Here is a 26,935-nt window from a genome sequence, read left to right as displayed (position 1 = left end):
TTAGGTATTGTTTTTCTAAAAACATACCTTTTTAATTTACGAGTTATCAAGATATTAAAAACCACAGGTTTCATCGCTTATGCTTACTGGTTGTTATGGAATTACAAAAATTTCTTGGCTCTTAACACACTTTAATCTAAGAAAACATACGGTTTATATTATCTAAAATATTTTAAAACCTTATTTTTTATGGATTTACATGACAAAATTACAATGAAGTACGTACCTAATTATTTGTTTTTCATTGTTATAAAATCTAAACACTTTAAAATTTTTCTTTATACATTTACAACAATACTAAAATTGACATATTTGTCTTTCAAAATCATGCAATTTCCTCTTTTTGCAAACCATTGGGATGACCTCTCCTCCCCCTCTTCTTTCCCCCAGTTAAGCGTACCACTGGTTACTATAGTCATATGACTAGCAGGCCACCTTGTGGCAGTATTACTTTTTACATGAAATATCTTTTTATCCTAAAATGTCTTTTTATCCTAAAATTTGTATAAAAAAGACATTTTAGGATAAAAAGATATTTCATGTAAAAAGTAATACTGCCACAAGGTGGCCTGCTAGTCATATGACTATAGTAACCAGTGGTACGCTTAACTGGGGGAAAGAAGAGGGGGAGGAGAGGTCATCCCAATGGTTTGCAAAAAGAGGAAATTGCATGATTTTGAAAGACAAATATGTCAATTTTAGTATTGTTGTAAATGTATAAAGAAAAATTTTAAAGTGTTTAGATTTTATAACAATGAAAAACAAATAATAAGGTACGTACTTCATTGTAATTTTGTCATGTAAATCCATAAAAAATAAGGTTTTAAAATATTTTAGATAATATAAACCGTATGTTTTCTTAGATTAAAGTGTGTTAAGAGCCAAGAAATTTTTGTAATTCCATAACAACCAGTAAGCATAAGCGATGAAACCTGTGGTTTTTAATATCTTGATAACTCGTAAATTAAAAAGGTATGTTTTTAGAAAAACAATACCTAATATCTTTGTTATTTGTAATTTTATAGTGTTAAACTTTTGTTTTTAGTTGGCTGAAGAGGGGCAATAAATGCCCGAAACGTGTGTAATATCAACACGTATCAACTAAATAAAAACTTGATGATAAAAAATTGCCAAGTGCCTGAAAATAAATACGATAATAATTTGTGTTTGAATTACTACTAATTTTATAAATAATGAAACAAAGTTTATGTATGATTCGCAAACTAGAAAAGTCTATAAACAGAAATTTATATTGTACTCTCCGAAAAAGTGATGTTATGCAAATCCGTACTATACGAAACAATGGACTAATGCAAAACATGGATAGGTTCCAAAAGTTAGCAAAAGTATACGATTTTTTCCTTCGCTAAGAGAAATATGTTTATTAAAGCAATCGATAATTTATTTCCAATCAATAATTAGCTAACAATCACAATTAAAAGTACTGTACTATGCGTTAATATTAATTTTATATAAAACGCGGGCGTTTTCTTTTTAGAAAGTATCATCGTATGAGCTTTTTTATTGACTCGATCAGAAATATCAACAACGTCTTCGTTTTTTTTTTATTTTTATCATAAAAAAATTTTATGGATGACAAAATAAAAATATGTTATTAATCGAAAACTTGTTCTATGGGCTCTTCATTTGTTCAGTCGAGTACTGAGCGATTTTTCTCCAAAATTTGTGCACGAATACCGAATTATTCGAGTTGGGAACAGTTCGATTTCGTCCGTCATTTTTACGAATGATTGCTTATCTACGGTTAAAAATAAGTTTAAGAAACTTTACTAAATACGACGATTAATCTATAAAACCAAAACACGGTAATAGTCTTAACTGCTAATGTCTGAGAGCAGAGTCAACAATACCTGGTTGAGTTTTCTATCAAAAGCTAAAACATGGAAAAAAAATTGTAGACCTATCAGTTTTCATGAAAGTAAACCTAAATAACGGTACAAAACAATTTGAAAATGTCAATATTATAAAATTTATGGGCAAATTTGAGACGACACGTAGCCTACTCTTACTTAATAAAAAATTATCGAATAACAAAGTTTGCACTTAAAAATTGTGAAATTTTGTACGGGTGATTTCCAGATTTTTCAAACCGTGTTGCAGAAGTGCCTTGTAGTACGAGGGATACCTGCATATACAGAATGCAATGTAGTTTTATGAACTTTGATATTAATAAACGTATACTAATGAAGACGTGAAGGTATTATTAATTTCTGAATTACATAGAAAAATAAAATTAGTTAGAATATGGAATATAATAATATAGTATAGTAGTATTTATTGCGTACAGGCCCATAAAGAATATTAAAGCTTTTACACTACTTTAAAATACACTGCTGGCCATTAAAATTTAAACACCAAGAAGGAAAGTAAATAAAAAAAAAATATTTATTGTACGTAAACAGTATGGCATGAAGACAAAATGATTAAATTTGCAAGCAGTTTGGGGGTTTACAGGGGTGCGAAATTAGTAGACACAGTTGTCACCCCTGGCAGCTAAAACGGCCCTTATCCGTTTAGCCATGGAGTCGAACTGGGCTTGGATGACAGAAACGGGCAACTCATTCCATGCTGCTTCAAGTCGATGTTACACTTCATCAACCGTATTAGCTGGAGAGGGGTGGCGGGCCAGTCTCTCAGCAACCCCCATGACCAGATGTTTTCAATTGGTGAGAGATCTGGAGACCGTGCAGGCCAGGGCAAAATCGAATACCCTCTGTATCGAGAAAGGTCAGAACATAATGTGCAACATGAGATCTTGCATTATCTTTTGGAAGATGGCATTTCGCAAGCCTCGAAGATAGGGCACAACCACTGGACGTAAGATGTCAGAAATGTACCGATCTGCACTCAAGTTACCGTCGATCCAAACTAGAGATGTGCATTTCGTGTACCCAATGGCTGCCCATATCATCACACCAGGTGCAGGGCCCCTATGTCGATACTGAATGCAAGCAGGTGACGAGTGGTCTCCTCAGAGCCTCCAGACACGTATACGGCCATCAGAATGCTGCACGCAGAACCGGGACTCGTCCGAAAAGACGACATTGTGCCACTTTTGTATCCAGTTTTGTCGTTGGGCATACCAGAGTTGCGTCTCTTTCTATGCTGCATTGTCAAGGGAAGCTGAAGTAATGGTCGCTATGCTGACAGTCAATGCTGCTGCAAACGTCATTGCACCATATGAGTAGATACTGGACATGCTGCAAACAAGCTCATTTCCTGACTAATGGTCCATGATGTGGTTGTACGGTTATGCATGGCCAACCTCTATATATGTCTGTATGTCTGTCCTCTCGGGCGTTAGTCATGGAAGGGCGTTGAGATCCTGCACGTCGTTCAGTAAGACCCTCAGCAACCCATCGATTCCATATTCGCATGACAGTAGTCGGATTCTGACGAGTGCGAGTGTCAATATCACGGAACAATAATCTACACACTCGATAGACAACGAACCTGCCTCTACTGAGTTCCGACACTTGCTGGTAAGCATTTCTTGTTCTTATTCGAGGCATAACATGATATTCTGAAGAAACCCCAACCTTACAAAGCAATTTCTGAATGAGAAATCAACCTCACAACTTTTCTTTTATGCAGTGCTTCAGATGTCGTTTGTCCCTCCTGCATCGTCTAAATGTGCTGAAATATTAATCATTTGCATATCCTAACCTCTTCTTCCTTTCATATGATTTTGACGTTCGTACGATCATTCCTTCCTGGTGTTGCAATTTTAATGGCCAGCAGTGTACATCTAAAAGAAAAGAAACCTTTGGAAACATTATCCTTACCAAAATCTATTACAGAAGTTATACCGACAAGAGATAGAAAATACGTTAACTTTAAAATACTATGATCGGCAATACAGTTTAAATACATTAAAATTAGAAGACTGAAACGAACTCTACAAAAATGTAGAATTCAGCAAGGGCAAAAATATTTGGAGGTTAAAAAGGAACAAACTGAGCACGAAAAGAAGTATGCATTTAATAAACATGAGAAATTTTAATATTATAAAATTCATGAGCGGAAAATTTGAGACGACACGTACTAATAATGATAGATATTGGATAAACTAATCAACANAAACATAAGGAATATCAGACTAATGTCTCTCTTCCATTTTGATGATTCTTACATTTGTATAGAACATCAACAATCAAAATAAAGTTCTTTTTCCCTCTGTATCTGCGAGAAAACGTTTTTAGAGAGTCATCCTTTAAATAAAATCAATATGCGTCTTCAAAATTCCGAAGAACAGTATAATTTATATTTTTAAAAATGTTATAATTAAAGAATAGGTCGTTAAAAATTTACGTTTAGTCAAACGAACTATTTTCAACGTTTATGGAACGTTTACAATCGTTCTATAATCGAACAAATTCGAACAAAACATTCGAAATTGAAAGCCACTTTCAACCACTTTCAGCCTCATATCTCCCACACCCTTATAGTCATTGAGACGCAACCACCCCTATGCACGAATGGAGACTTGGGGCTACCACCACATACAAACACCATTCACGTGCGATGTGTAGTTTTTGCGNATGGAATATAGTAAAATAAAAAATAGAACTAGTACAAACATTAACATACACAATAGCTTAATTGAATTAAAAAAGAAATTCCTTTTAGATGGATATCCGAACAGACTAATAAAAGCCTGGGAAAAGAAAATAAACAACAAAATGATTCCTGTAGAAGATAGAGAACACTTAAAAGTAAAATATATCATCTTCCCATACATTAAAGGATTGCATGAAGAAATTAATAGAGAAACAACAAAAATTAATGTTAAACTCGCACCGAATTATGAAAAACTATCATCTAGACTTAAAACTTGAAAATCTATACAAAAATGAAAACAACCACCAGAAGAAACAAAAAACATTGTATACCAAATTCCGTGTACCTGCAGTTCTACCAAATTTTACATTGGAGAAACAAAACGAAGAATGGAGGTAAGATTCAAAGAACACGTTGCATATTTAAAATATCTTAGAATCAACTCTGTTTTCCATAAGCATTGTACAACAAATAATTGTAATATTGATCAGAATACTGTAAAAATTCTACACAGAGAGAAGTAAACGTACAATAGAAAATTTAAAGAGAGCATGGAAATCCTTAAAAACAAAAATTGCATTAAAAAATTTGAGTATAAAAATAGATGAAAACTGGGTGAGGGTATTATAAACAGATTTTCAAAAAACTGAAAGTATTTTAAACTTGAGGATGGAAATAAATTAAAATTAATTTGACATGAAAAAAGTTACTGGTCAGTCATTCCGTCATTGGTTGACCATCANAGTCATTGAGACGCAACCACCCCTATGCACGAATGGAGACTTGGGGCTACCACCACATACAAACACCATTCACGTGCGATGTGTAGTTTTTGCGGAAAAGTGAAATATAGGGACATACATGTCCATTTTTATATATATACAGTATATAGGTAAGGTATAGATATAGATATAGATTATGTTTATACATGAAAAACAAACTTTTACATAAAACGTTTTATCGAAATATGTACACGACCATTATGCGCGTGTGCGTGTCTCTGAATAATATTGGCGTTAAAATACCTTTGAAAGAAAAAGTAAAAGAGCTAAAATAAAGTTTTCGTACGATAAACGCGACGAAATCTAACAAAATCTCAACTTAGATCGCGGGAAAGGTCAAAATTGACGTTTAAATAGATCCCAACCGGGGATGGCTGATCATAAGACTTACATTCTATTGTTTATCCGACTCCGTTTGCGCGACTCGTTAGACTTAGCAATGAGTGACCAACCATAAGAAAGCGAGAACGAGGATAATCGCAATGGGCGATCTAAAACAGAAAATAATAAAAATCCCGAATTTCATGGACGCGACGGCTTCTTTTACCAAAAATTCCAAGTGTTGAACCAATTGTTTGTGTATCTCGTGCATATCTTCGTCTCCGTTTTCCTTCTTCGGATCGATAGCTTCCTATAACAGGAAATAGACCGCATCGTCCTGGAGTCGTCGAAAAATCTCTCACTCGCGAACCATGCACACTCATTCAGTTGGAAATATCTTGGAAAAAAGAGGAAGACCCAGAGACTTTCATCTTCCAACATCGAGGAAATCTTGTAAGCTCCTTTCGTATCAAATAAACGGTTTCTAGTAACCGTAGAGAGTATCAGTGCCGATGACACTCACATACGACCCTCTGGCCCCCTTATCTATCTTGACAATTGTGCCTTCAATCTGTAATCACGCATCTGTGAAATTCATTGAAAAAATAAAAACAAAAATCGCCAGGAAACTATCATTATTGTGAAACCATTCTTTCTCTTAAATAACGACAAAATACAAAAATTAGTATCACAGTTTATTGAATCAAGAAGCTTGTAATAAAAAGAATACGTTAATCTTGGTTGATTTTTAAAATTTGTCCTCAAGCTCAACTCGTGGTCCCCTTAAATTTTCTCAAGACATTTTTTTATTTTAATGAAACTTTTAGCGGAGTGTTTAATTAACGCGAGTTCCTTTGCATTGCACAATTTTCTCCTATAGCAAACCACTCCTTTTTCAAAGACATTTCCTTCCATTTTCATGGATGCATATATTAATATTATTATTTAATATTTACATTATTTATTAAAAATATTAATGCAATTTTCAAAAATTTCTTTACTTACGGTAACTGCTCCAAAATCCATAATAATTCCTTTTGAGGTTCGTTATTGGGAACAAATTTTTTATAGTCTACAATCATCCATTGATTATTATATCTAAATAATTAAATACCGTTACAATTAATATTTTAAAATTATAGTATATATATTAATGCTTACGTTCCACTGTTAAATAAACTGAAAATGTCAGCCCAATTTCTTCCTCCAGTAGCTAATCTGTTAGCCACAAGATTACGAATCCATTCTAACACTACACGATCTGGTTTTATATATTGAAATGAACTGGTGTTTGTATTTGCGATTGACGTTTCCAATGCTACCTGAAGTGCAAAATATAAAATATTATATAAAATAAACAAAACAAGGGTTATAGAATAACACTTACTAATCCAGAAGATAAGATATAAAAGTCGTCTCCAGAAAAAATACATCCAGGATAAGAGGAAAAACTTGATATGTAACCAGGTATTATTCTGTTGTCTGTAAATTATTTTGTACTCAAGAAGTTATAAATTCATCGAGTAATAAGGGTTATCGATAGCTAGCAACAAACCTTTAGTGGCAAAAACTTTAAGATGCATCACATATTTCTTAAGAATACGCAACATTGTCGAATAATCATTCCATGCATCATGAGCTACATATAAATCCTTATATCCAGGCAAGAATTTAATTAAAGCAGAACAATGGGTATTTTCGGAAATATTCTGAAAACCTTTATTAAAAACAACTTCCAAATCTATTAGATCTCCGAAAAGATTGAACAACCTATAAAATTAGAAAATCAGTGCAATTTTATAGCATTCGATAAATTAAACAAGTAACTCTATTTTAATATCTTCAATAATTATGAAATAAACAAAAGTACAATTTTTTGGAATTATTATTAAACATTATTATATTTCAAACATAAGGAATATCAGACTAATGTCTCTCTTCCATTTTGATGATTCTTACATTTGTATAGAACATCAACAATCAAAATAAAGTTCTTTTTCCCTCTGTATCTGCGAGAAAACGTTTTTAGAGAGTCATCCTTTAAATAAAATCAATATGCGTCTTCAAAATTCCGAAGAACAGTATAATTTATATTTTTAAAAATGTTATAATTAAAGAATAGGTCGTTAAAAATGTATTTTATTACTCATTATAAGAAGCGTATTACTCATTGAAACAGGATAAGTATATAAACAAAAATTACTGTTTGATAGGCGCAAGTTTGATAGTAGTTTCACTCTCTAAAAACGTTTGTTGTTTTTTCTTTTCCGATAGAAAAAAACGTGTCTCACCGTAGATATTCTACGACATATATAAAAATCATGGAATTCCAAGAAAGTCACTTGAATGATTTGCGTTGTATGAAAAGTATTAAAATCTATGTTATTCTAAATCATTTTTTCCATAAAATTAATATTATTTTAATTTTTAAAATATCATTTATCTCCAGTACGTTGAATATTTAGGATGTTTTTTTTACTTTTGATAAAATTGGTTAAAAGTTTCAAATTAAAAAAAAATAATCTTTTACTTCTACTGTAAATTCTGTATAAAAATTATTTCACAAGAGATTATTTAAAAGAAAAGGAAATAACTCTATAAATAAANGGTGGTTTTGGCTAATTTCTTTCGTAATTTTCTGACCTTTTTTTGTTGAGTAGATAAGCTATCTGTCCACCATACTGTGTCCCTTTGTTTAGTTTTAGTGATTGTAGTTGATAATCGTTTTGCTTCTTGCATTGCCTTCGTGATATGATCGGTGTATTGATTAATACTTTCCTCGTCCTCAATTCCGTTGAATTTGTAATTTCTCCAGTTTATTGCAAATATTTCTTTGTAAAGTTCCCAGTTAGTATATTTCTTATAGTGATTGATGTAATTTTCGTTGTTTGTTATACCTGAAAGTTCAGCATAAATGTACCTATGATCACTTAGAGATTCCCGCAGAAGTGTTTCACAAGTCGTAACATTGCCACATTTATTAACTGGAACAAGAAAGACGTCAGTCCAACCTTCTGCATAGACGGTATAAAAGGTAGGATGATCAGTAGTGTTTGCTGAGTATAGGTTATATCTGTCCATTAAATCACTTAACAGGCGTCCTCTATGGTCTTCTTTATAATGATACCAAATTGGAGATTTCGCATTTGCGTCTCCCACCAGAATGAAGTTGTCGCTGTTAAGGCTTTTGATTATATCTTGTAGTTCTTCAATACAATTATCATCATCATCATCAGGGGGAAAATATATACTAAGAATATAAAGTTGTGGCTGTTGTTGGATGGCAATAGTAGTTATTCTCTGTGTAGTTAAATCTGGAATTAAAGCAGCATCTAGGTTGTTGTCTCTCACTATTATACCACTTTTCGGTTTTTCTCCGTTTCTTGTAGTTAATACTCTCCATCCTCCGAAGCTTACTATTTTATTGTTCAAAGTATAAGGTTCTTGTATTATTAATAGGTTTACATCTAAGTCATTGGCCGTCTTTATTGCGAGTGAGCTTGCCGCTTTACTGTGTTGCATATTTATCTGTAAAATACGCAGATGTGAAGAGTTTACATCGTAGTTACTATTGATTGACAGAGTTGAATTATCAGAAGCATTGTCGTTACTATTTTGTTTATTTCTTTGCATAGTAGTGCCTTTGGGTAACCGAGTGATTATTTGTTTGTTTCTATATTCCATAGTCAATTCTTTTTATGATCTGTGTTTTCAGTTTTATTAGCACTGGGCATTCAGCACTGAATGCGTTGTGATTCGTCGGTAGTTTCTTTTCCGGCGGGAGGTTCCTGTTAGTTAATTTGCAATTATGACAAGATGGGATGGTGTTTGTTAATTGACATTCTTTGAAGCGATGACCTCTTGAGCAGTGACTACACCTCTGCTGCTCGGTACAATCACGTGCCATATGTCCGAAACCACAACATCTGTAGCAGCGTCTCACTGGTACAAAGTCATCCACTCTTATTGTGGTCCAAGCCATCGATATTGTCTTGTGAGCTATCAGTATATTTCTTATGCTCGGAGTTACAGAGATTACAACGTGATGACAGTTCTCCTTTGTTTTCTTTCCTTTGATAACTGTGTTAATGGTACATTTTTCTTCTATGTTATCTTTTTCCAGACCCCTCCAAATGTCATTTTGTCTGGTCATTACTTCTATTATCTCCTCTTCAGGGATACACTGTGGGACGTTTAGTAATATTACCCTTGGTCGTTTGCCTCCCGATGTTCTACATTTAATCTTGTCTTTTATTTCTTGAATCTTTCCTATTTCCTCTTTTAGTTTCTTCCCATCTTCTTCACTCCCGACCCTTATGCACACACCATTGTCTCTTATTAATTTAACTTCTTTGATTTTAACCCTTATTTTGTGTGGCTGAATTTTATCAAAAATCTGCTCTGTGATCTCTTTTATGTCTGTTCGCGCACCTTCTTCTTCATCACTTGGGTACACCAGTACAGCGCTATTGCCTCCTTGTTCACCATTGTTATTAATGGTTTTCGTCGTATTGCTTGGTTTCAAGTTGGATTTTGTTACTTCAGCGTAAGTAAGGTGCCCAGCAAATTGGTTGGGTTGAGAGTTCTTGATCTTTATTTCATTCATTGTTTCTAATAAGTTAGGAAGTATATTGTTTTGTTCCTCTCTTTCTACACGATATGCTGATACAATTCCGTACATTTGATGCACCGACGCAAAAAGCTGCGTCACCTTGTCCTTAATTTCTTTACGTTCTCTTGTTTTAATGTTTCTATGACACGATTCAGGTAAGAGATCTAGAATACGTCTCATTTGAGTTCTTGCATCTTTAAGGATTTTACTCTCAATTGTACAGGGCGATGTATCATTACCTAAGGTTTCATCGGAAATCCTCGGTTGTGTGCCCTTTGCCATTAAATTTCTTAATACCCTTGTTTCTCCCATGGTGGTATCCATAATAAACCCAATAAGGTAATCAAAATACACACCCAACGTCAATGAATACCGAGTCAATAAAACAATAATTATAACTATGGAAATACTTAAACTAGACCTCAAATACTCCTCGAAAGCGAAATACAATACTAACCTTAAGAAGAAGTTTTACCAACAAAACCCACAAAATAAACGTATGTTAAATTAATTTAATTACAGTATATCCTAAAAACAGTCACCCCTACTCTGAGGTGAATGAAATAGTGTCCGTCTAAAAAAAAATAAATTTAAAACGACCGTTGAGAATAAACAACCAAAACAGAAGCGACCGTTAAAATCCGTTGACAGTTAAACCGTTATGTTTAAATTTATCCGTAGCTAACAATTATAAAAATTTAAACCGGAATATCTCCCCAAAAAATAAACCCAGCAACCCCAAATTTATACCAGATATAGATAATAGTAAGCTAAATAAAACCCCTAATTTCCGTCCCCCTCTGACTTATACCCCACCCGTTAGATCTATCCGAAAAACGCGAATTTCAAGTCCCCCTAGCTCCTCCCCTAATTGTCCTAGCCGAAATTTTAAATGGTATACGAACCACCTCTGTTAGCTCTTTCGAACGATGTGTCTGATGTAAGTGTGTATCCAAAATTCCCTCCAAAATTGCGATTCAAATCGAGAGCACAAAATGACACAGCCTATTCTGACCAAGTTTTTTCCCTGATCTGCCTGGATTATTCTTAATCTGAGCAGTATTTATATTATTAAGAAAGATATCCTGCTGAGCCCGAAAATGGCGCCTCGTCTTGGCCTCGTGTAATACGGGTGCTTCCGAAGGATGCCGAGAGAATATGCTAATTAGCACAGTACTACGCAGCAAAAGCAAAGGGATGATATAAGGAGAGATATTAAGGAAATACAAGGAGAAGATACATCTGTTTGAGCTAAATGGTTTTATTGGACTTTATCAAGGAAAAATAAGTACGTGATTTTCATTCTATGAAGTTTATCATATTGGATTAACTTATTGTGAATATTTAACAAATGGCAGAATTTGAAATTGAAATTTGCTTCCAACCCCTGTGGTTTAGAAGGATACAAAAGAACACTAAAAACACGAGTACTAAATTGCAATAACAGTTATGTTATTTAGTTACAGGTTCGTATAAATAGTACCGTGTAAAAAAAAAACCTAGTTAAGAAGCCTTTTTTAAAAACAAATAGGTGGACATAAAATTCTGTAATAGCAGTATATCCATACTTCAAATGTGTTAATTATGACTGTCCAAAGTGAGGAATACGCGAAGGTATATTAATAGTGTGTATATACAGATTTATGTATAATATGCTATAATAATCACAATTGTAATTACGGGTTTAAAGAAAAAATTTATCTGTTTAAATAGATAGAAAAGTATAATAATCGTGTAAGTCATATACATATTACGTATATAATAGCGTCTGGTCCGAAAATATTGTAATCTAAAGGTATGTTTTGTATATAAAAAAAACTATACCAGTTATATGTATTTATTGACCTTTTGTGAACTATGTGTGTTTTTATAACTTTTTGGTTGACTGAGGAGAAGCAATTTGAGCCTGAAACGCGTATCCAAAAACGCGTATCAACTGAATTGGAAATAAAGATATGAAGGAATGTCAAGTGATCGATGTTTGATAGAAGCTTTAATGTGTTTCTTAATGTCATCACAAACTCTTTTCATTCCTTTGTTCTATCTTCGAATTGCTATCCACGATTGTCCAACTTCATTCTGAATTCATTCTACAACATGGATTATGTTTCTTTAATCTTTTGTAATATGTAAGAAAAATCTGCTTTTATGTGGTTAGTTTTTTTGTATAATTTACTCTTTGAGATATAGATTTACTATATTTATGCATTAACACTGCTATTCCTATCAATACCACTGTATCAAAGAAAGAATGCTGCTTCTATTTTCATAAAAATGCGATATAAGATCTTCATCTCTGTTACTTTAATATACGTAAAACTGTCCGAAAATATCTCACATTAATAAGTATGACCGTAATTTTAAATTTAACATATTAATGAAATGTTTAATCTATCAATAATATTGTTATCGAACTGTATAGGAAGTAATGTTGAATTATAATGTGCTTTAACAACTTGTAAACATTACTTGATTCATTCAATTAGTATTGATACGCATTTTCATTGATGATAACTTTAAAAATAAACTTACATAACTCCCATAAAATCTGGTCTAGTATCAGGTAGAGATGGAGTTCCTTCATATCCATCTTGTAAGCCTTTCACTTGCTTCAATATTAATGCAACCTAAAATAAGAATTTCGACATACATGAATAAAAATACTATATATAAAACTTTTAATATTTTAATATTGAAATTTACTAACGTGATTCCAGTAGGAAGTTTTGTTTTCCTGAATATTTTTATTCATGAAATCCATGTTTATTTGTAAGAAAGTCTTAAGTTTATCGCAGTATTCTTCGTTTTTACAATAGTTTAGATACAAATTGTTCCAGTGTTTAGAGATGAGATCAGCTGTTAAATATCCTTCGACCAAACCTGCAGCATAAGCTTGGAAAGAATCCGAATACGATGGATCGGTGTGAACTTCCAAATACGACCATCTGCAAAAATAAGTTTAACAATAATCGTTTCTTTTTGTAAATTATAGATGCTTAATAATTAATAAAACATTTAGTTTTACAGGAAAGTTATGCGTTAAAATATATCCATTGTGTTTTATATAAACCTTTCACGTAAGAATCTCATTAAATTCATTGAATAGGTATATACTATATATAATACAAATCGTTAATGGTAAGAATCCATATATTCAAATTTCATTTAGTATAATTATTTCTGATATATGATTGTAAATACCAACCGTTTTAATATAAAAATTGAAAGTACACATTTCGCATCATAATGCAACATAAATTTTGTCAATTAATTATTAACAATTTCACAATTTAAAGAAATATGACATTGTCAAGTAAGGAAGTTGTTCAAAAGACAATAATTTGGTTTTCCGCCTGGAAGGATCGGTTTTTCCGGAGGGGATCGATTCAGCGGGAGGCATTTTAGCAGATTCGGCAGGAGTCCCAAACGGGCAGACCTGAACGGACGCTACTGGCCCAGCTTCGGATTGGACAATCGTTTGGTCTGTAGAATCCCTTGAAAGGAGGGACGACGACCCAAAAAGGAAGTTGTTTCATCTGGATCGCAACAGAGGATAAAGGCAAAAATAGTACAGCAAGAACCTCGTAGGGACTTCAAAAAAAAAAAAAAAAAAAAGCTGCTGTCGGACTGAAAAGANATCATCCATTGATTATTATATCTAAATAATTAAATACCGTTACAATTAATATTTTAAAATTATAGTATATATATTAATGCTTACGTTCCACTGTTAAATAAACTGAAAATGTCAGCCCAATTTCTTCCTCCAGTAGCTAATCTGTTAGCCACAAGATTACGAATCCATTCTAACACTACACGATCTGGTTTTATATATTGAAATGAACTGGTGTTTGTATTTGCGATTGACGTTTCCAATGCTACCTGAAGTGCAAAATATAAAATATTATATAAAATAAACAAAACAAGGGTTATAGAATAACACTTACTAATCCAGAAGATAAGATATAAAAGTCGTCTCCAGAAAAAATACATCCAGGATAAGAGGAAAAACTTGATATGTAACCAGGTATTATTCTGTTGTCTGTAAATTATTTTGTACTCAAGAAGTTATAAATTCATCGAGTAATAAGGGTTATCGATAGCTAGCAACAAACCTTTAGTGGCAAAAACTTTAAGATGCATCACATATTTCTTAAGAATACGCAACATTGTCGAATAATCATTCCATGCATCATGAGCTACATATAAATCCTTATATCCAGGCAAGAATTTAATTAAAGCAGAACAATGGGTATTTTCGGAAATATTCTGAAAACCTTTATTAAAAACAACTTCCAAATCTATTAGATCTCCGAAAAGATTGAACAACCTATAAAATTAGAAAATCAGTGCAATTTTATAGCATTCGATAAATTAAACAAGTAACTCTATTTTAATATCTTCAATAATTATGAAATAAACAAAAGTACAATTTTTTGGAATTATTATTAAACATTATTATATTTCAAACATAAGGAATATCAGACTAATGTCTCTCTTCCATTTTGATGATTCTTACATTTGTATAGAACATCAACAATCAAAATAAAGTTCTTTTTCCCTCTGTATCTGCGAGAAAACGTTTTTAGAGAGTCATCCTTTAAATAAAATCAATATGCGTCTTCAAAATTCCGAAGAACAGTATAATTTATATTTTTAAAAATGTTATAATTAAAGAATAGGTCGTTAAAAATGTATTTTATTACTCATTATAAGAAGCGTATTACTCATTGAAACAGGATAAGTATATAAACAAAAATTACTGTTTGATAGGCGCAAGTTTGATAGTAGTTTCACTCTCTAAAAACGTTTGTTGTTTTTTCTTTTCCGATAGAAAAAAACGTGTCTCACCGTAGATATTCTACGACATATATAAAAATCATGGAATTCCAAGAAAGTCACTTGAATGATTTGCGTTGTATGAAAAGTATTGAAATCTATGTTATTCTAAATCATTTTTTCCATAAAATTAATATTATTTTAATTTTTAAAATATCATTTATCTCCAGTAAGAAATAGAGAATTTAATGTAACGAATTAAATATATTTTATAAATAAAAGAGTACTCACGGAATATTATATGATGACCAAAACCCTTGTTGAATAAGAACATTTGTTTGATCTTTGCTCTCAATGTAATTTCTACAGAATTAAATCGATATTTCAGTAATTAAAGATTTAAGATTACAAATTGGAAAAATTAAATAATTTTTCGTAAATTTCTCATATATACAGTTTATTTTAATCTACTGGAATAACTCATAAAATACGCATCCTGCGAAAAAAATCATTTAACTTAACTAAAATGCAAGGCTGTGGAGTCGGAGTCGAAGTCGGAGTCGTGGAGTTTTGGTGTTTTAGCCGGAGTCGTAGTCGTAGTAGGAGTCGGATGGTAAGGAAGAGTCGGAGTCGGAGTTGGAGTCGGTAGATTTTTACGCGACTCCACAGCCCTGCTAAAATGTTAAGTTTGAATCTGATGGCGCCACAATCGGTGAAAACGGGATCAATTTTTTAAATGACAACCCCCGTTTTTATTGAATACTAGCTGCAAGGACCCGCTTCGCTGGGTTTTTATTCATTCGTACATTTGTATGTAATATAGTTATTTTATATATATAAAAGACTGTTTTTCTAAGTAATCTAGAATCTAGCTGCAAGGACCCGCTTCGCTGGGCAAAAAGTAACGATAGTGAAGATTAAGATAATTACATTATAGCTAATCTTACCCGTTTTCACAGAATGCAAGAATTAGGTCCCCNGCTTTGTGCAGTCATTGTGTGTGTTGTTGAGTTATTGAAAAACAATCAATGCGAGAAACAAAGTTCCAATTGCTCCAAAGTGGCACCCAAATGTTGCTATAGTCAACCAAAATACAAATACTGTACATTCAATAATAACGTAATTGCCTACTTCAGAAAAGTTTTAAAAAGCAGACAAAAACACACAGCACTGGACGAGTTCTTCATTAAATCGAGCACTACTGAATCATCAACAAAACAGACTCCATGATCATAATTGGAATTGCCTAATGTTTTAATTGATATGTCTTCTTCTAAACAATAATACTGTTCTTCCCCTTCTACCACTATATCTTTATTGTACTAAATAAATACAGTAAAGTTTTAAAAACAACATAATTTTTATTCTTGTATCTTTTTTACAGGATGGGAATGGATTAATTGAATATCAGTTATTTATTATGAGAAAAACTATTTCTATATTCATCATATTCCATATTCATTAGGCCCTTGGAAACAGATTAATGACAAATATAGAGGTTCCACTGTATATGCAATATGTAATATTCATTACATATTGACTATATACAATAACTTCATCATCATCAGAAATTTATTTTTCAATGTCGGAATTTTCTGCAAGTTTTTCCACTATATCATTTTCAGATTATATAATCAACTTTTTATCATCTGACTGAAGTAATCTGCTGTAATTCTTAAACATCTTCTCATTGTCAGTTCAATATGCAATATTTTCCATTTTCAGACAGAAAACTGAAAAACATCTTTAAAAAAAATTAACAAAATACTCTAGTGGATCATGGTAACTGTCACATACAAATTAAGGTAGTATTGAGAAAAACAGAAAAATATGCAGTTTTACCCTAAAAAAAAAAAAAAAAAAAAAAAGCTGCTGTCGGACTGAAAAGAAGAGTTTCGGAAAGAGTTTAAAACAAAAGAACTCTTTCTGCCCTGTGGCACTAAGAGGGCCTCTTTTTGCAAGCCCATTATGGTTCGGCCAGGCCTACAATGAGGCTGCCGCGTGGTGAGGGACGGGGCTCGACATATCTGAACGGACCAACCCCCCGAAAAATTCCTGGGGATTTTTCGACCCGTTCGGATTCGTACCCTGGTCCCCCAGAGCAGTGGGTTACCACCTTGACCGCGCGGCCATCCGGCCGCCATATACAAGGTATTGTACTATACAGTAATGAAGCACACCAGTAGGATGAGACATCCTTCGTAGTTGTCTCATTTTGTAGTTCAGTAGTTCAATCTTTCAAGCTACAGAGAAATACACAACAAACGTTCATTCTTTTATATTTGGACCATTCAATTTACGTACTCATGGGAACAAAATACGGTCTGCCATGTCGACTGATAAAAATTAGAGAGTTTTCTTACAGGCACACCTTTGAAAAAGTATTATATGTTCTTATATATTTATAATATACCAAGATTCATATTTTTCCAATAGTGACCTCGACTCACAGTCACTGTCGATCTCTCTCCGTTCGTCCTACCAGCAGCAAAAGCCTTATTGAATATTAATATAGTGTTGTTAGGATCATCCTACTTGGGCAGCTGTCTTGCTGGTTGCACCTACCAGCAGAAGGGCTTGCTGTCCATTCTATCATTAGAATGTAAACTACGATCAGATTATTAAGAAGCCAATCACATCTTCCGATACAACGTTAGAAAGAGTTAAGAAGTTTAAATTCAATTTAAAAATGTTAGTGAAATTGTGTTTTCTATTGGAAACATTAATAAATGAGTTCTATGTTATATAAGAATCGTTGGAAACGGTACATTAACTGCTATTTAAGAAAAGCTAATGAAACCAACAATTAGTAATTCACAAATACTGAAGAGGAATATTTCATATTTATGGAAAAGATCGGCTTAAAGTATTTGTTCAAACTGGTGTTATTTAGGAGAACGCTATATCAAGGCTTCATTACATTAGTTTAATATCAGTAATCATAATTCTAGATAAATAATAAGTATCAATATTAATTAAAAAACCTGAATCAATTCTAAAATTTTACTTACCCTGTTGTAAATATTCCATCTTCAAAACTAGCCCAAGCTACTGAATTATTGATGATAAAATCTTTAATAACAAATTTTCTTGCTCCTTCATCCCAAATAATTGATGCAGTTTTTTCATTTAAACATGACACAAATACAGGTAGCAATGCAGCGAATATCATCCCCTTCATTTTATCTTCAAAGTAAACAGTATATAAATATATTTTAAAACTTATCGAGATCTACATTAAAAATTATCTAACACGTAAGTAAATATTAATCTATGTAAGTAATTTCTAATACTTTCTGGAAACGAAAGAAGTTAATATTATCGATGCATTGTAAAAGAAAGTAGCCTATAGTCTGCTTTATGTCCAAATTTCTTAATGTTTTGTTATAATATTAATAAATAATTGTGCAAATTTCAAATTGTAATGATAATAAGATTTCGATTGAGTATCATTAAAGTTGTTAAAACATTGTGAATACGTAATAAAATCGTTCGGAATTTCATGACATCTTAAGGAATGTCCTTTAAGATTGATGAAACAATCTTAAGGACATTCGTATCTTTAATCAGTCTTTAATAACATTGTACATTGAGTGTTGAACACAAGATTGTGTTATTGTGTTACACACCACAAAAAAACATTGTACATTGGTTAAAGATAGGATTTAAACACGAGCAATACAGCATTGAGCATAATTCTGTTAATGAGATTTTGCTTTATCTATAGATAAGCAGTTGTACGAGATCAAATTAGGAAAAATTTGTCAGATCATTGGGGAATAATGGCAGGATAATATTTTTTCACTTCATTTCGTTCCTTTCACGTTTTAAATCGGAGACATGGGTTCTGAAATAAGGAATGAAATCCGGTTAAAAGAATTTTGAATAAATGCCCTTTTACTTTCCCGGCTGTTATGTATACATAACAAGGAAAAGTATTTGAACTGTGTCAAATTTGACCCTCCGAGTTTTTTTGAAAATCTCCACGGTTAGAAACTCCCTGAACTCCAAAAAATGAAAAAAAATCCACGGAATTTTTTTGCCGGGTTTGTGTATGTAGGTGTGTTGGCGACTATTTCGCTTAATATCTCTGAACGGGGTGAAGATAGAGAAACTAAATTTGGCATGTAGCTTGTATGCAAGGAACATTCATGCTATTAAATTTTGGTGGTATTAAGGCGATGGAGAAATAGATGGTGGTTGTGAGTCATATCTCGCAAGAGTCAGACTTAATGAAGATTTTACTTGTGGTTAGTATTTACAAGGTTTTTATGAAACTTATCTCTACCCACAAAATTATTTTTTGCTATTTTGTAATAATTAAAAATATATAAAATTTTTATAACATAATCTCATAACTAAAATTGTAGCGCCATTTGTTATGTATTATTAATCAAACTAAATATGTTATTTTTAAAATATAATTTCATAAAAGCCGGCAAAGTTACGCAACTCGTTGTTAGATTTTTTTCTTTATTCCTTTCTAGAAACATTAAAAATATTTCCTGTCTAGAAGCAGTCAGACAGTTGTTTCGATTTCACAATATTGAATGTCATTCTACGTTTCTCATTTTTAATTTCATCTCGACAAATATCGAATGAAGTGTATTTCATATTGAGGCTATTTGTAAGGTATTTTGTAAGACATTTTTCAGAAATCTATAAACTGAAGAATTTTAATTATCATACTAAAATAAAAATTCGGAGAGAAATATATTACAAATATTGAAAACTCAATTAATCAATATATTACTCAGTATCATGAAATACTTTGAATAATGTAACGTAGCCTATACATTATTAACATCAAGTACAGTAATATAATTCGCACAGAATTCGCTTAATGTATTCACGTTTAATTTGGTATTTCTTATCTTTACTCCATGAACATTAATTTCCATTAGACTGCAATTTGAAAAAAATTGCCCACTGTCGTCCGTCCAGCCGTCTGTCTGTCTTCCTTAATTGAGAACGGAGATAGATGGATGAAAGAGGAGATCAGATGTGGAAACCTTAGGGGCAGGAGGCGCAGATTAACTATATATTCCGATGAAAACTGAAATCATGTTACTTCAATTCAAATATTTTTCCCTGGAAGGTGTTAAATAGATGAATATATGATCTGCACGACTCTATTGTTAAAGGAAAAGTATGATGTACAGAAGCAAGCGACTACTAATTTGAAGTGGAGAGTATATAAATTGAATTAATCTATATCTATTTCTATATCTATATATCTATATATATATATATAAATGGACATGTATGTCCGTATATTTCACTTTTTCGCCAAAACTACACATCGCACGTGAATGGTATTTGTATGTGATAGTAGCCGCAAGTCTCCATTCGTGCATAGGGGTGGTTGCGTCTCGATAGCTATAAGGGTGCGGGAGATATGAGGCTAAAAGTAGTTGAAAGTGGCTTTCTATTTCGAATGTTTTGTTCGATTTGTTCGAATTAAATTCGAACATAAAATTCGAATATTGGTTCGATTATAGAACGATTGTAAACGTTCCAGAAACGTTGAAAATAGTTCGTTTGACTTGACGTAAACAGAAGACGTTCAGAAATTGAATCGGAACCAGGTCTCTAATTAGACTGGAAACGGGGGACCTAATTCTTGCATTCTGTGAAAACAGGTAAGATTGGCTATAATGTAATTATCTTAATCTTCACTATCGTTGCTTTTTGCCCACAAATAAAAACCCAGCAAAGCGGGTCCTTGCAGCTAGTTAAAAATATAATTAAAAACTGCAGCTTGGCATTGTGAAAATGTCACAATAAATAATTGTTCGTTAGTTATAATTATCTCAAAGAAAATATCTCTATTTGAGACATATGTATCACATTAATTAAAAAGTTTTAAATTATATAGAAATTAAATTTCATAAATATAAACAAATACTAAATTCTCTACGGCGAATTATAAAATAACTTATTTTTCAAACTTAATAAATAAATTTTAAGTGATTTAAGTTTGAAAATACATTGTCAAATAATTGAAGCATTTTTAATTTATTTTTTCTCTAAAGAATATAAAATATTAAGTTTATTAAATGAAATAATATTTGATTATTATTTCATTACAAACTTGGACAGTTAATAATAATTAGGATTTCTTTCAAAATGATTTTTTGAAAGACCTTCGTAACAAATCTGCAATATTTAAAATTAACGTATACGAAATGATGACATATACAAAAATACATTATATATGTATACCCGTACCTGTGTACCTATGCATACATGTAGAAGACGTTTTATTTTATACTTTATTCTATTTTATTTTTGACACATTTATTTAAACTACCATAATGTGTATTCCATTAATATTGTTTTAAAGGTTAAATATTTATGCAGAAAATAAAATAATGTGAAAGAATTTTAAGAATTTTATACATTATGCATGTAGTTTGTGTAAACATTAAATGAATTGTGACTTAAATATATTGAAACAGAATATAAACGCTATATTATTGTTATTATAAGTACTGCTGATATAAATGTACACAGTATATTCCTTTGTAATTGTATTTTCTTTTTCAGACAAACAGCATTATCATTAACGCTTATTTGAAGAAAGTTAATTACGTAATATCTAATATTTCCTTAATTAAATAATACCTAAATCTAAGAATTAGCTACAGTATTTTGCTAATAAAAATTTAATACTTGAACTATTTATTTCCAGAATGTTTTTCAATGTTAATTACTTTTCATTCATATAAAATAAAATAGAATAAAAAATATTTTATGGAGTACAGTGAAAAATTGACATGTAATCATTTTAGTAGATTTTAAATATATAAAATTACCATATGTTGTAGCGAAAGTTTAATACGAATAGAGTTGTCAATAGTTACGTATAATACTGGATAGCATATAAACTTCTCTAAGACGAATTTTAAACAGATAGTATACAAACTGAGTAAAATTACTACATTGTATTTAGTATTAACAATTACTAATTGATTTGCAATTAATAGCTTAAAACTACTAAACACGAATTAAAAGCAACTAATCCTAATTATTATTGGCATTTTGCTTTTGAAAATCGGATCTATCACTATTTCCATATCAAGTCACGAAACGCATTAACTGTAAACTTTTATCCTGTATATATATATAATATTTTAAAATAAAAATCATTTTTATAAATAATAAATAGAAACTATTTATATTAAATTTAACAGATATTTCATTAAAAAATATTATAAATGCATAAAAAAATTATTGTATCTATGACATTACCTTATACGAGTTGTATTAGCTCGAGTCTAAAACTTAATGTAGAGATTAAATCACCGGTGAAAAGCGGAAAACCAAAGCGAACATTGCGTCAGTAATGACGTCGTTTACGATGATTTTTCTGTTTTTGGATCATTTTAGAATTCTAGCGTGTTCAACATTTTCGGGTTCGGAATTCTCGACGAAAACTGCGAGGTTTCTACTCTGTAACTGTAACTTCGAAGAACGTACTGTACTTTATACTATTATAATTATTATAGTTTGTTTTATTTTTTCTTGTTTTTTTCAGTCAATAAATACACAAGTAAGAAAACAATTCCTTGTTATCGACTGTCATTTTGTTATAATGATGTTTGCTTGTGTTGAATAGGATTGGCTACTTATTCTCTGATCTTGTTTTTTGAAACGGCACGAAATCAGAGAATATAAATAGTTTCTGTGTTCATTTTTCCTTTTTCCTAGAGAATGTTTGTGAGAACCTAGCTTAAAGTGGGATGCGATGATATCCTCCGTGTTTTAACGTTACACAATAATAAACTAAAATATCCTACAGGTTCATATTAATTTATTTTTATCTGTATTAGTTTTGTTAAAATATACAAAATAATTTGAATATTTAATTGTTTGCATTCACTTTTAATTAAAATTTAGGGACGCAACAGGAATTTCAAGAATTCAAATGAATCTTTTTAGGTTATGATTTTCAACTCTTTTGAGCTCGTAACACGCTGAAAAGAATTGAGCGTGTCACATGCCGAGATGCAATTTTTAATCATACTTTTAATTAATTTAATTTAAAATATATGCTCTCCACCTCAAATTAGTAGTGGTTTGCCCCTGTACATTATACTCTTTCTTTAACAATAGAGTCATGCCAGTCATCTAACTCTCTTTGGGAGAAATTATTTAAATTAAAATAAACTAACTCTCAGTCCAAACCGGTAGTTCGTATATAGTTAGTTGGGCTTCTTGCCCCTAAGCTTTATATATCCGGTCTCGTATTTCATCTATCTAACTCCGTTCTCGAGATTAAAGAAAGAAAGTCGGACGGACGAATGGCAGTGGGAATTTACAGGGCTACAATTTTTTTCAAATTGCAGCCCGATAACATTAATTTTAAGAAAATGAGTTTAAAATCGACAAAAAATATCTTTCGAAATAAACGGAGGCATGTAAAATGAACCGTGTACCGCCACGCACCAGTTTAAACTCTGTCTAGATACATAAAACTATATTGCCTCATTTATTTATTGATACCAAACGTTTTAGCAGCAGACTTCGTTTTATAATTTTATGTACAGGAAATCTTCGTTAGTTTGGAACGAAATAACCGCAACTTCGAATTATCCAGTTTCGAATTATCCTAGTTCAAATTAACGAAGATTTCCTGTATATGTTTTCCTTTTTTTTTACATATTTTATTGTTGATCTGTTCTTAACATTTGAATTTTATTAATTAAAAATATTTCAATCCTGTTTAAAATTTATTTTTTACTTTAATTCAAACATTACGTAATTTTCCGATTTCAACTACTTTCTTGATCATATTTCATGAAATATTATTTGCCTTGGGTAATATGTTGATGTGTCAACTAGAATTATTTTTTATATACACGTATTTAAATCACTCCCTATTTGAATTTACAGAAATTTCTTTACGTTTTTAAAAATTTATCATGTCGAATCTATCGCTGCTTTCAAATATTGAGAACTTTACAAGTTCTTGTTTCTTGATGATTTCTTCAGCTTTTACTTTTCCAATTTTGAATATTTCTGCTAATTTTCTTATTTTCCACTTTTTCCTTTCTTTTACATTAGAATTCCGATTATCTGGGATAATGTAGACCGATGGACAGTAACTTACATGGAAATCCTTTTTAACAGTTTATGAAAAACTCAGCAACGAGTTGCTTAACTTTCCCGGTAACTTTGGTAAAGCCATCTGTTATCATATTGTATTATTAATTTTAGTAGATTTTAAATATATAAAATTACCATATGTTGTAGCGAAAGTTTAATACGAATAGAGTTGTCAATAGTTACGTATAATACTGGATGAGATATTANGCCATCTGTTATCATATTGTATTATTAAAAATATAAAATATTTTTAATAATACAATATGATAAAACTATTATAAAATGGCAAAAAGTTTAATTTTTAAGGTAGGGATGGGTTTTATAAAAAATTGTGAATGTTAATAACGAGTAAAATCGTCATTAAGTCCGACTCTACTGAAGATACACACGACTCCCTTTATTTCCAAATTCCGTCGACTTTTAACCACCAAAATTTGATAGCATCAATCTCCTTAATAAAGAAACCGCCTTGTAAAATTTCAGAAATTTTTTTAACAAAAAATTATTAAGCTTCAAAAGACAGTAAACAAAATCGTGCCCCAAACACACACTAACATCCATACATACAGTAAAAAACCCGAATTTTTTGCACTTCTCGACATTTCAAGGTCCCGAGTCCAAAAATACAAAATTCTTGGTGGTCATTTTTTGACCGATCGCCATACTTCCCCTCTGTTACGTATAACAGTCGGAAAAAAAAAATACTGGGAAAAACCCTCGGCCTATTCCGAGTTTAAAGATGATTTAGATTCAAATAACACTTATAAGAAGGAAAGGATTATTTTATTCTTATTTTCATCATAAGTTAACTATCAATTATATTAATTATAAGCTACCCATCAGGTAACTTATATCATAAAAGTAAGAAAAAAAATAATTCTTTCCTTGTTATAAGTGTTGTTTGAATGCGTTAATCATCTGTAAACTCGGAACAGGCTGAGATTTATCCTCGATGTTTTTATAGTTTTATATTAAAATTTCCGACCCGATTGAATAATTTTTTAAACTTTCATTAATTTTATGAGATCCTTCTACGACGTGTTTGACCGATGAATGCAACCGTATCTATTTCTGGACTGGCTATTTAAAACAATTAACCAAGAATATGATTAATAAATGAAGAAAATTCTAAAGTATAACGCATAATTTGTAAAGAAGCTATTTATTACGTTTTGTTACAAGGGAAAGGAAAAGTTGAACAAATTACATTTTACATTTTTTATACAAGTTTTTATTTTTGTTAATAAAATAATCATTCTTCAGCATATAAATAAATACTTTATTTCAAATTAAAATTCAATACATACAGAATTTATAGTGAACAATAAACAATTTCTGAATTTAATTTTTTTTTATTTTTTAAATTAGGAAATATATTATTAGTTATTGAGGCAATTTTCAATTTGATATAACTTTTAATTAATAATTTAATATTATTCCACTTAATAATCGTAATGCAATGTTGACAGATATGATATTTTAATAGTAGTTATACCATTTTATATTATTTCTCGGAATACAATTACCTTCGAAACAAATCTGTAATATTTAAAATGTACGCAAATGAAATAAAAAAAATGAAAAAATATATAGGCCTATAATTTATTTACGTGTGAAATTATTTTAATATATTACTTATATCAATAAGGATCGTCAGTTACTGTATCAAAGTATAATAATGCAGTGTGTCAGTATACTAGTTTCATTTTATAAAATAATTTAGGCCTTATTCCAGCGTTTCTCAACCTCTTTAAGCCCAAGAACCAGTAAAATGTCTGAAAAATTCTACGGACCACTAAGTTATGTAGGCCTAACTTTTTTTAAACTTATGTTGGTATTACCAACATTTGGGACATACTGTGCCATTTTTAACGTAATAAATCTAAAAGCAAGTTTTTAATACATGTGGAAACATAATTAGTTAAATTGGAAGTAAACTGTTAAAAGTGAATCATCGCTAAACAAAGTTTTAATCTTGATAAACAAATAAATATGACATAATTAGTTACCACTTACATTTAAGTCTGCCTGCGGTCCACCTGTACCAAGAAGCGAACCACTGGTTGAGAAACGCTGCCTTATTATGATCTACCCTTTTGTAAAGCATTTTTAAAATCGTGAAATAAATAAATAGACTTCAGTTTTATTAAATATTAATTAATAAAGTTGTTACTACTAATTAACTTTTCTCTTACGTCTACATATCACGCTACGGATGCGTTAATAGCAGTCTTATAACTTAAAATTTAGTAAAAAAAAAAAGAAAATATTTTTCTTCGACGGTTGTAAACTTTGTAATGTCTAGAACAATATACTGTAGCCTATATTTTATAAAGATATCCTAAATACATAAAAACAAATATGAGTATATGTGTAAAATTACCTTATTGGAACCGCATTCGCTTCCGTCTAAAGCAGGATGTGATGATATCCTCCATTTTTTATTCATACACCATAACAAACTACAAATATCCTATAATATTTTATTACTTACTTTTTATGGAAGTGCTACTCTGATTTACATTCACATGAATTAAAAATATATAACAACTTACATCAGACGAATTCTCAACAAATGGAAAAGAATCTTTTCCTGTAGACAAATGGCATTGAGCTTTAGGAGGATATTTTTCTCCAGGAAATTGATTTTCTTTTTTCAAATAATTTCGGCGAGTGGATGTTTTCCGTAAACATTTTGAAGTTTTTGTTCTGAAAAAATGTATTTACGTGTATTATTTTTATAGAAAAG

At 31.1% G+C, this 26,935-nt stretch overlaps 1 protein-coding gene across 2 annotated transcripts in view; it reads right to left on the bottom strand.

The window, feature by feature from the left end:
- The window catches only part of LOC111618871 (putative phospholipase B-like 2), a 35,145-nt gene that overhangs the window by 7,689 nt on the left and 521 nt on the right, over positions 1-26,935 (bottom strand). The window contains exons 3-11 of one of the 2 annotated variants that reach the window (XM_023360486.1): positions 26,742-26,895; positions 26,570-26,659; positions 18,087-18,261; positions 13,004-13,241; positions 12,829-12,923; positions 7,240-7,454; positions 7,072-7,166; positions 6,846-7,006; positions 6,690-6,782 (exon numbers count right to left, since the gene is read on the bottom strand). In XM_023360486.1, the coding sequence (XP_023216254.1) occupies positions 6,690-6,782; positions 6,846-7,006; positions 7,072-7,166; positions 7,240-7,454; positions 12,829-12,923; positions 13,004-13,241; positions 18,087-18,256 (1,067 nt within the window). In that variant the 5' untranslated portion in view covers positions 18,257-18,261; positions 26,570-26,659; positions 26,742-26,895. Of the gene's footprint in view, positions 1-6,689; positions 6,783-6,845; positions 7,007-7,071; positions 7,167-7,239; positions 7,455-12,828; positions 12,924-13,003; positions 13,242-18,086; positions 18,262-22,329; positions 22,410-26,569; positions 26,660-26,741; positions 26,896-26,935 lie in introns of those variants that run through there. The other variant, XM_023360487.1, reaches the window with a different exon arrangement.

This window comes from Centruroides sculpturatus, unplaced genomic scaffold (assembly GCF_000671375.1).
Source record: "Centruroides sculpturatus isolate CEXI.00-Female unplaced genomic scaffold, Cexi_2.0 scaffold149, whole genome shotgun sequence".
NCBI lineage: Eukaryota > Metazoa > Arthropoda > Arachnida > Scorpiones > Buthidae > Centruroides > Centruroides sculpturatus.
The sequence above is the reverse complement of the archived record's forward strand: the minus strand, read 5'-3'. Positions and strand labels throughout refer to the sequence as shown.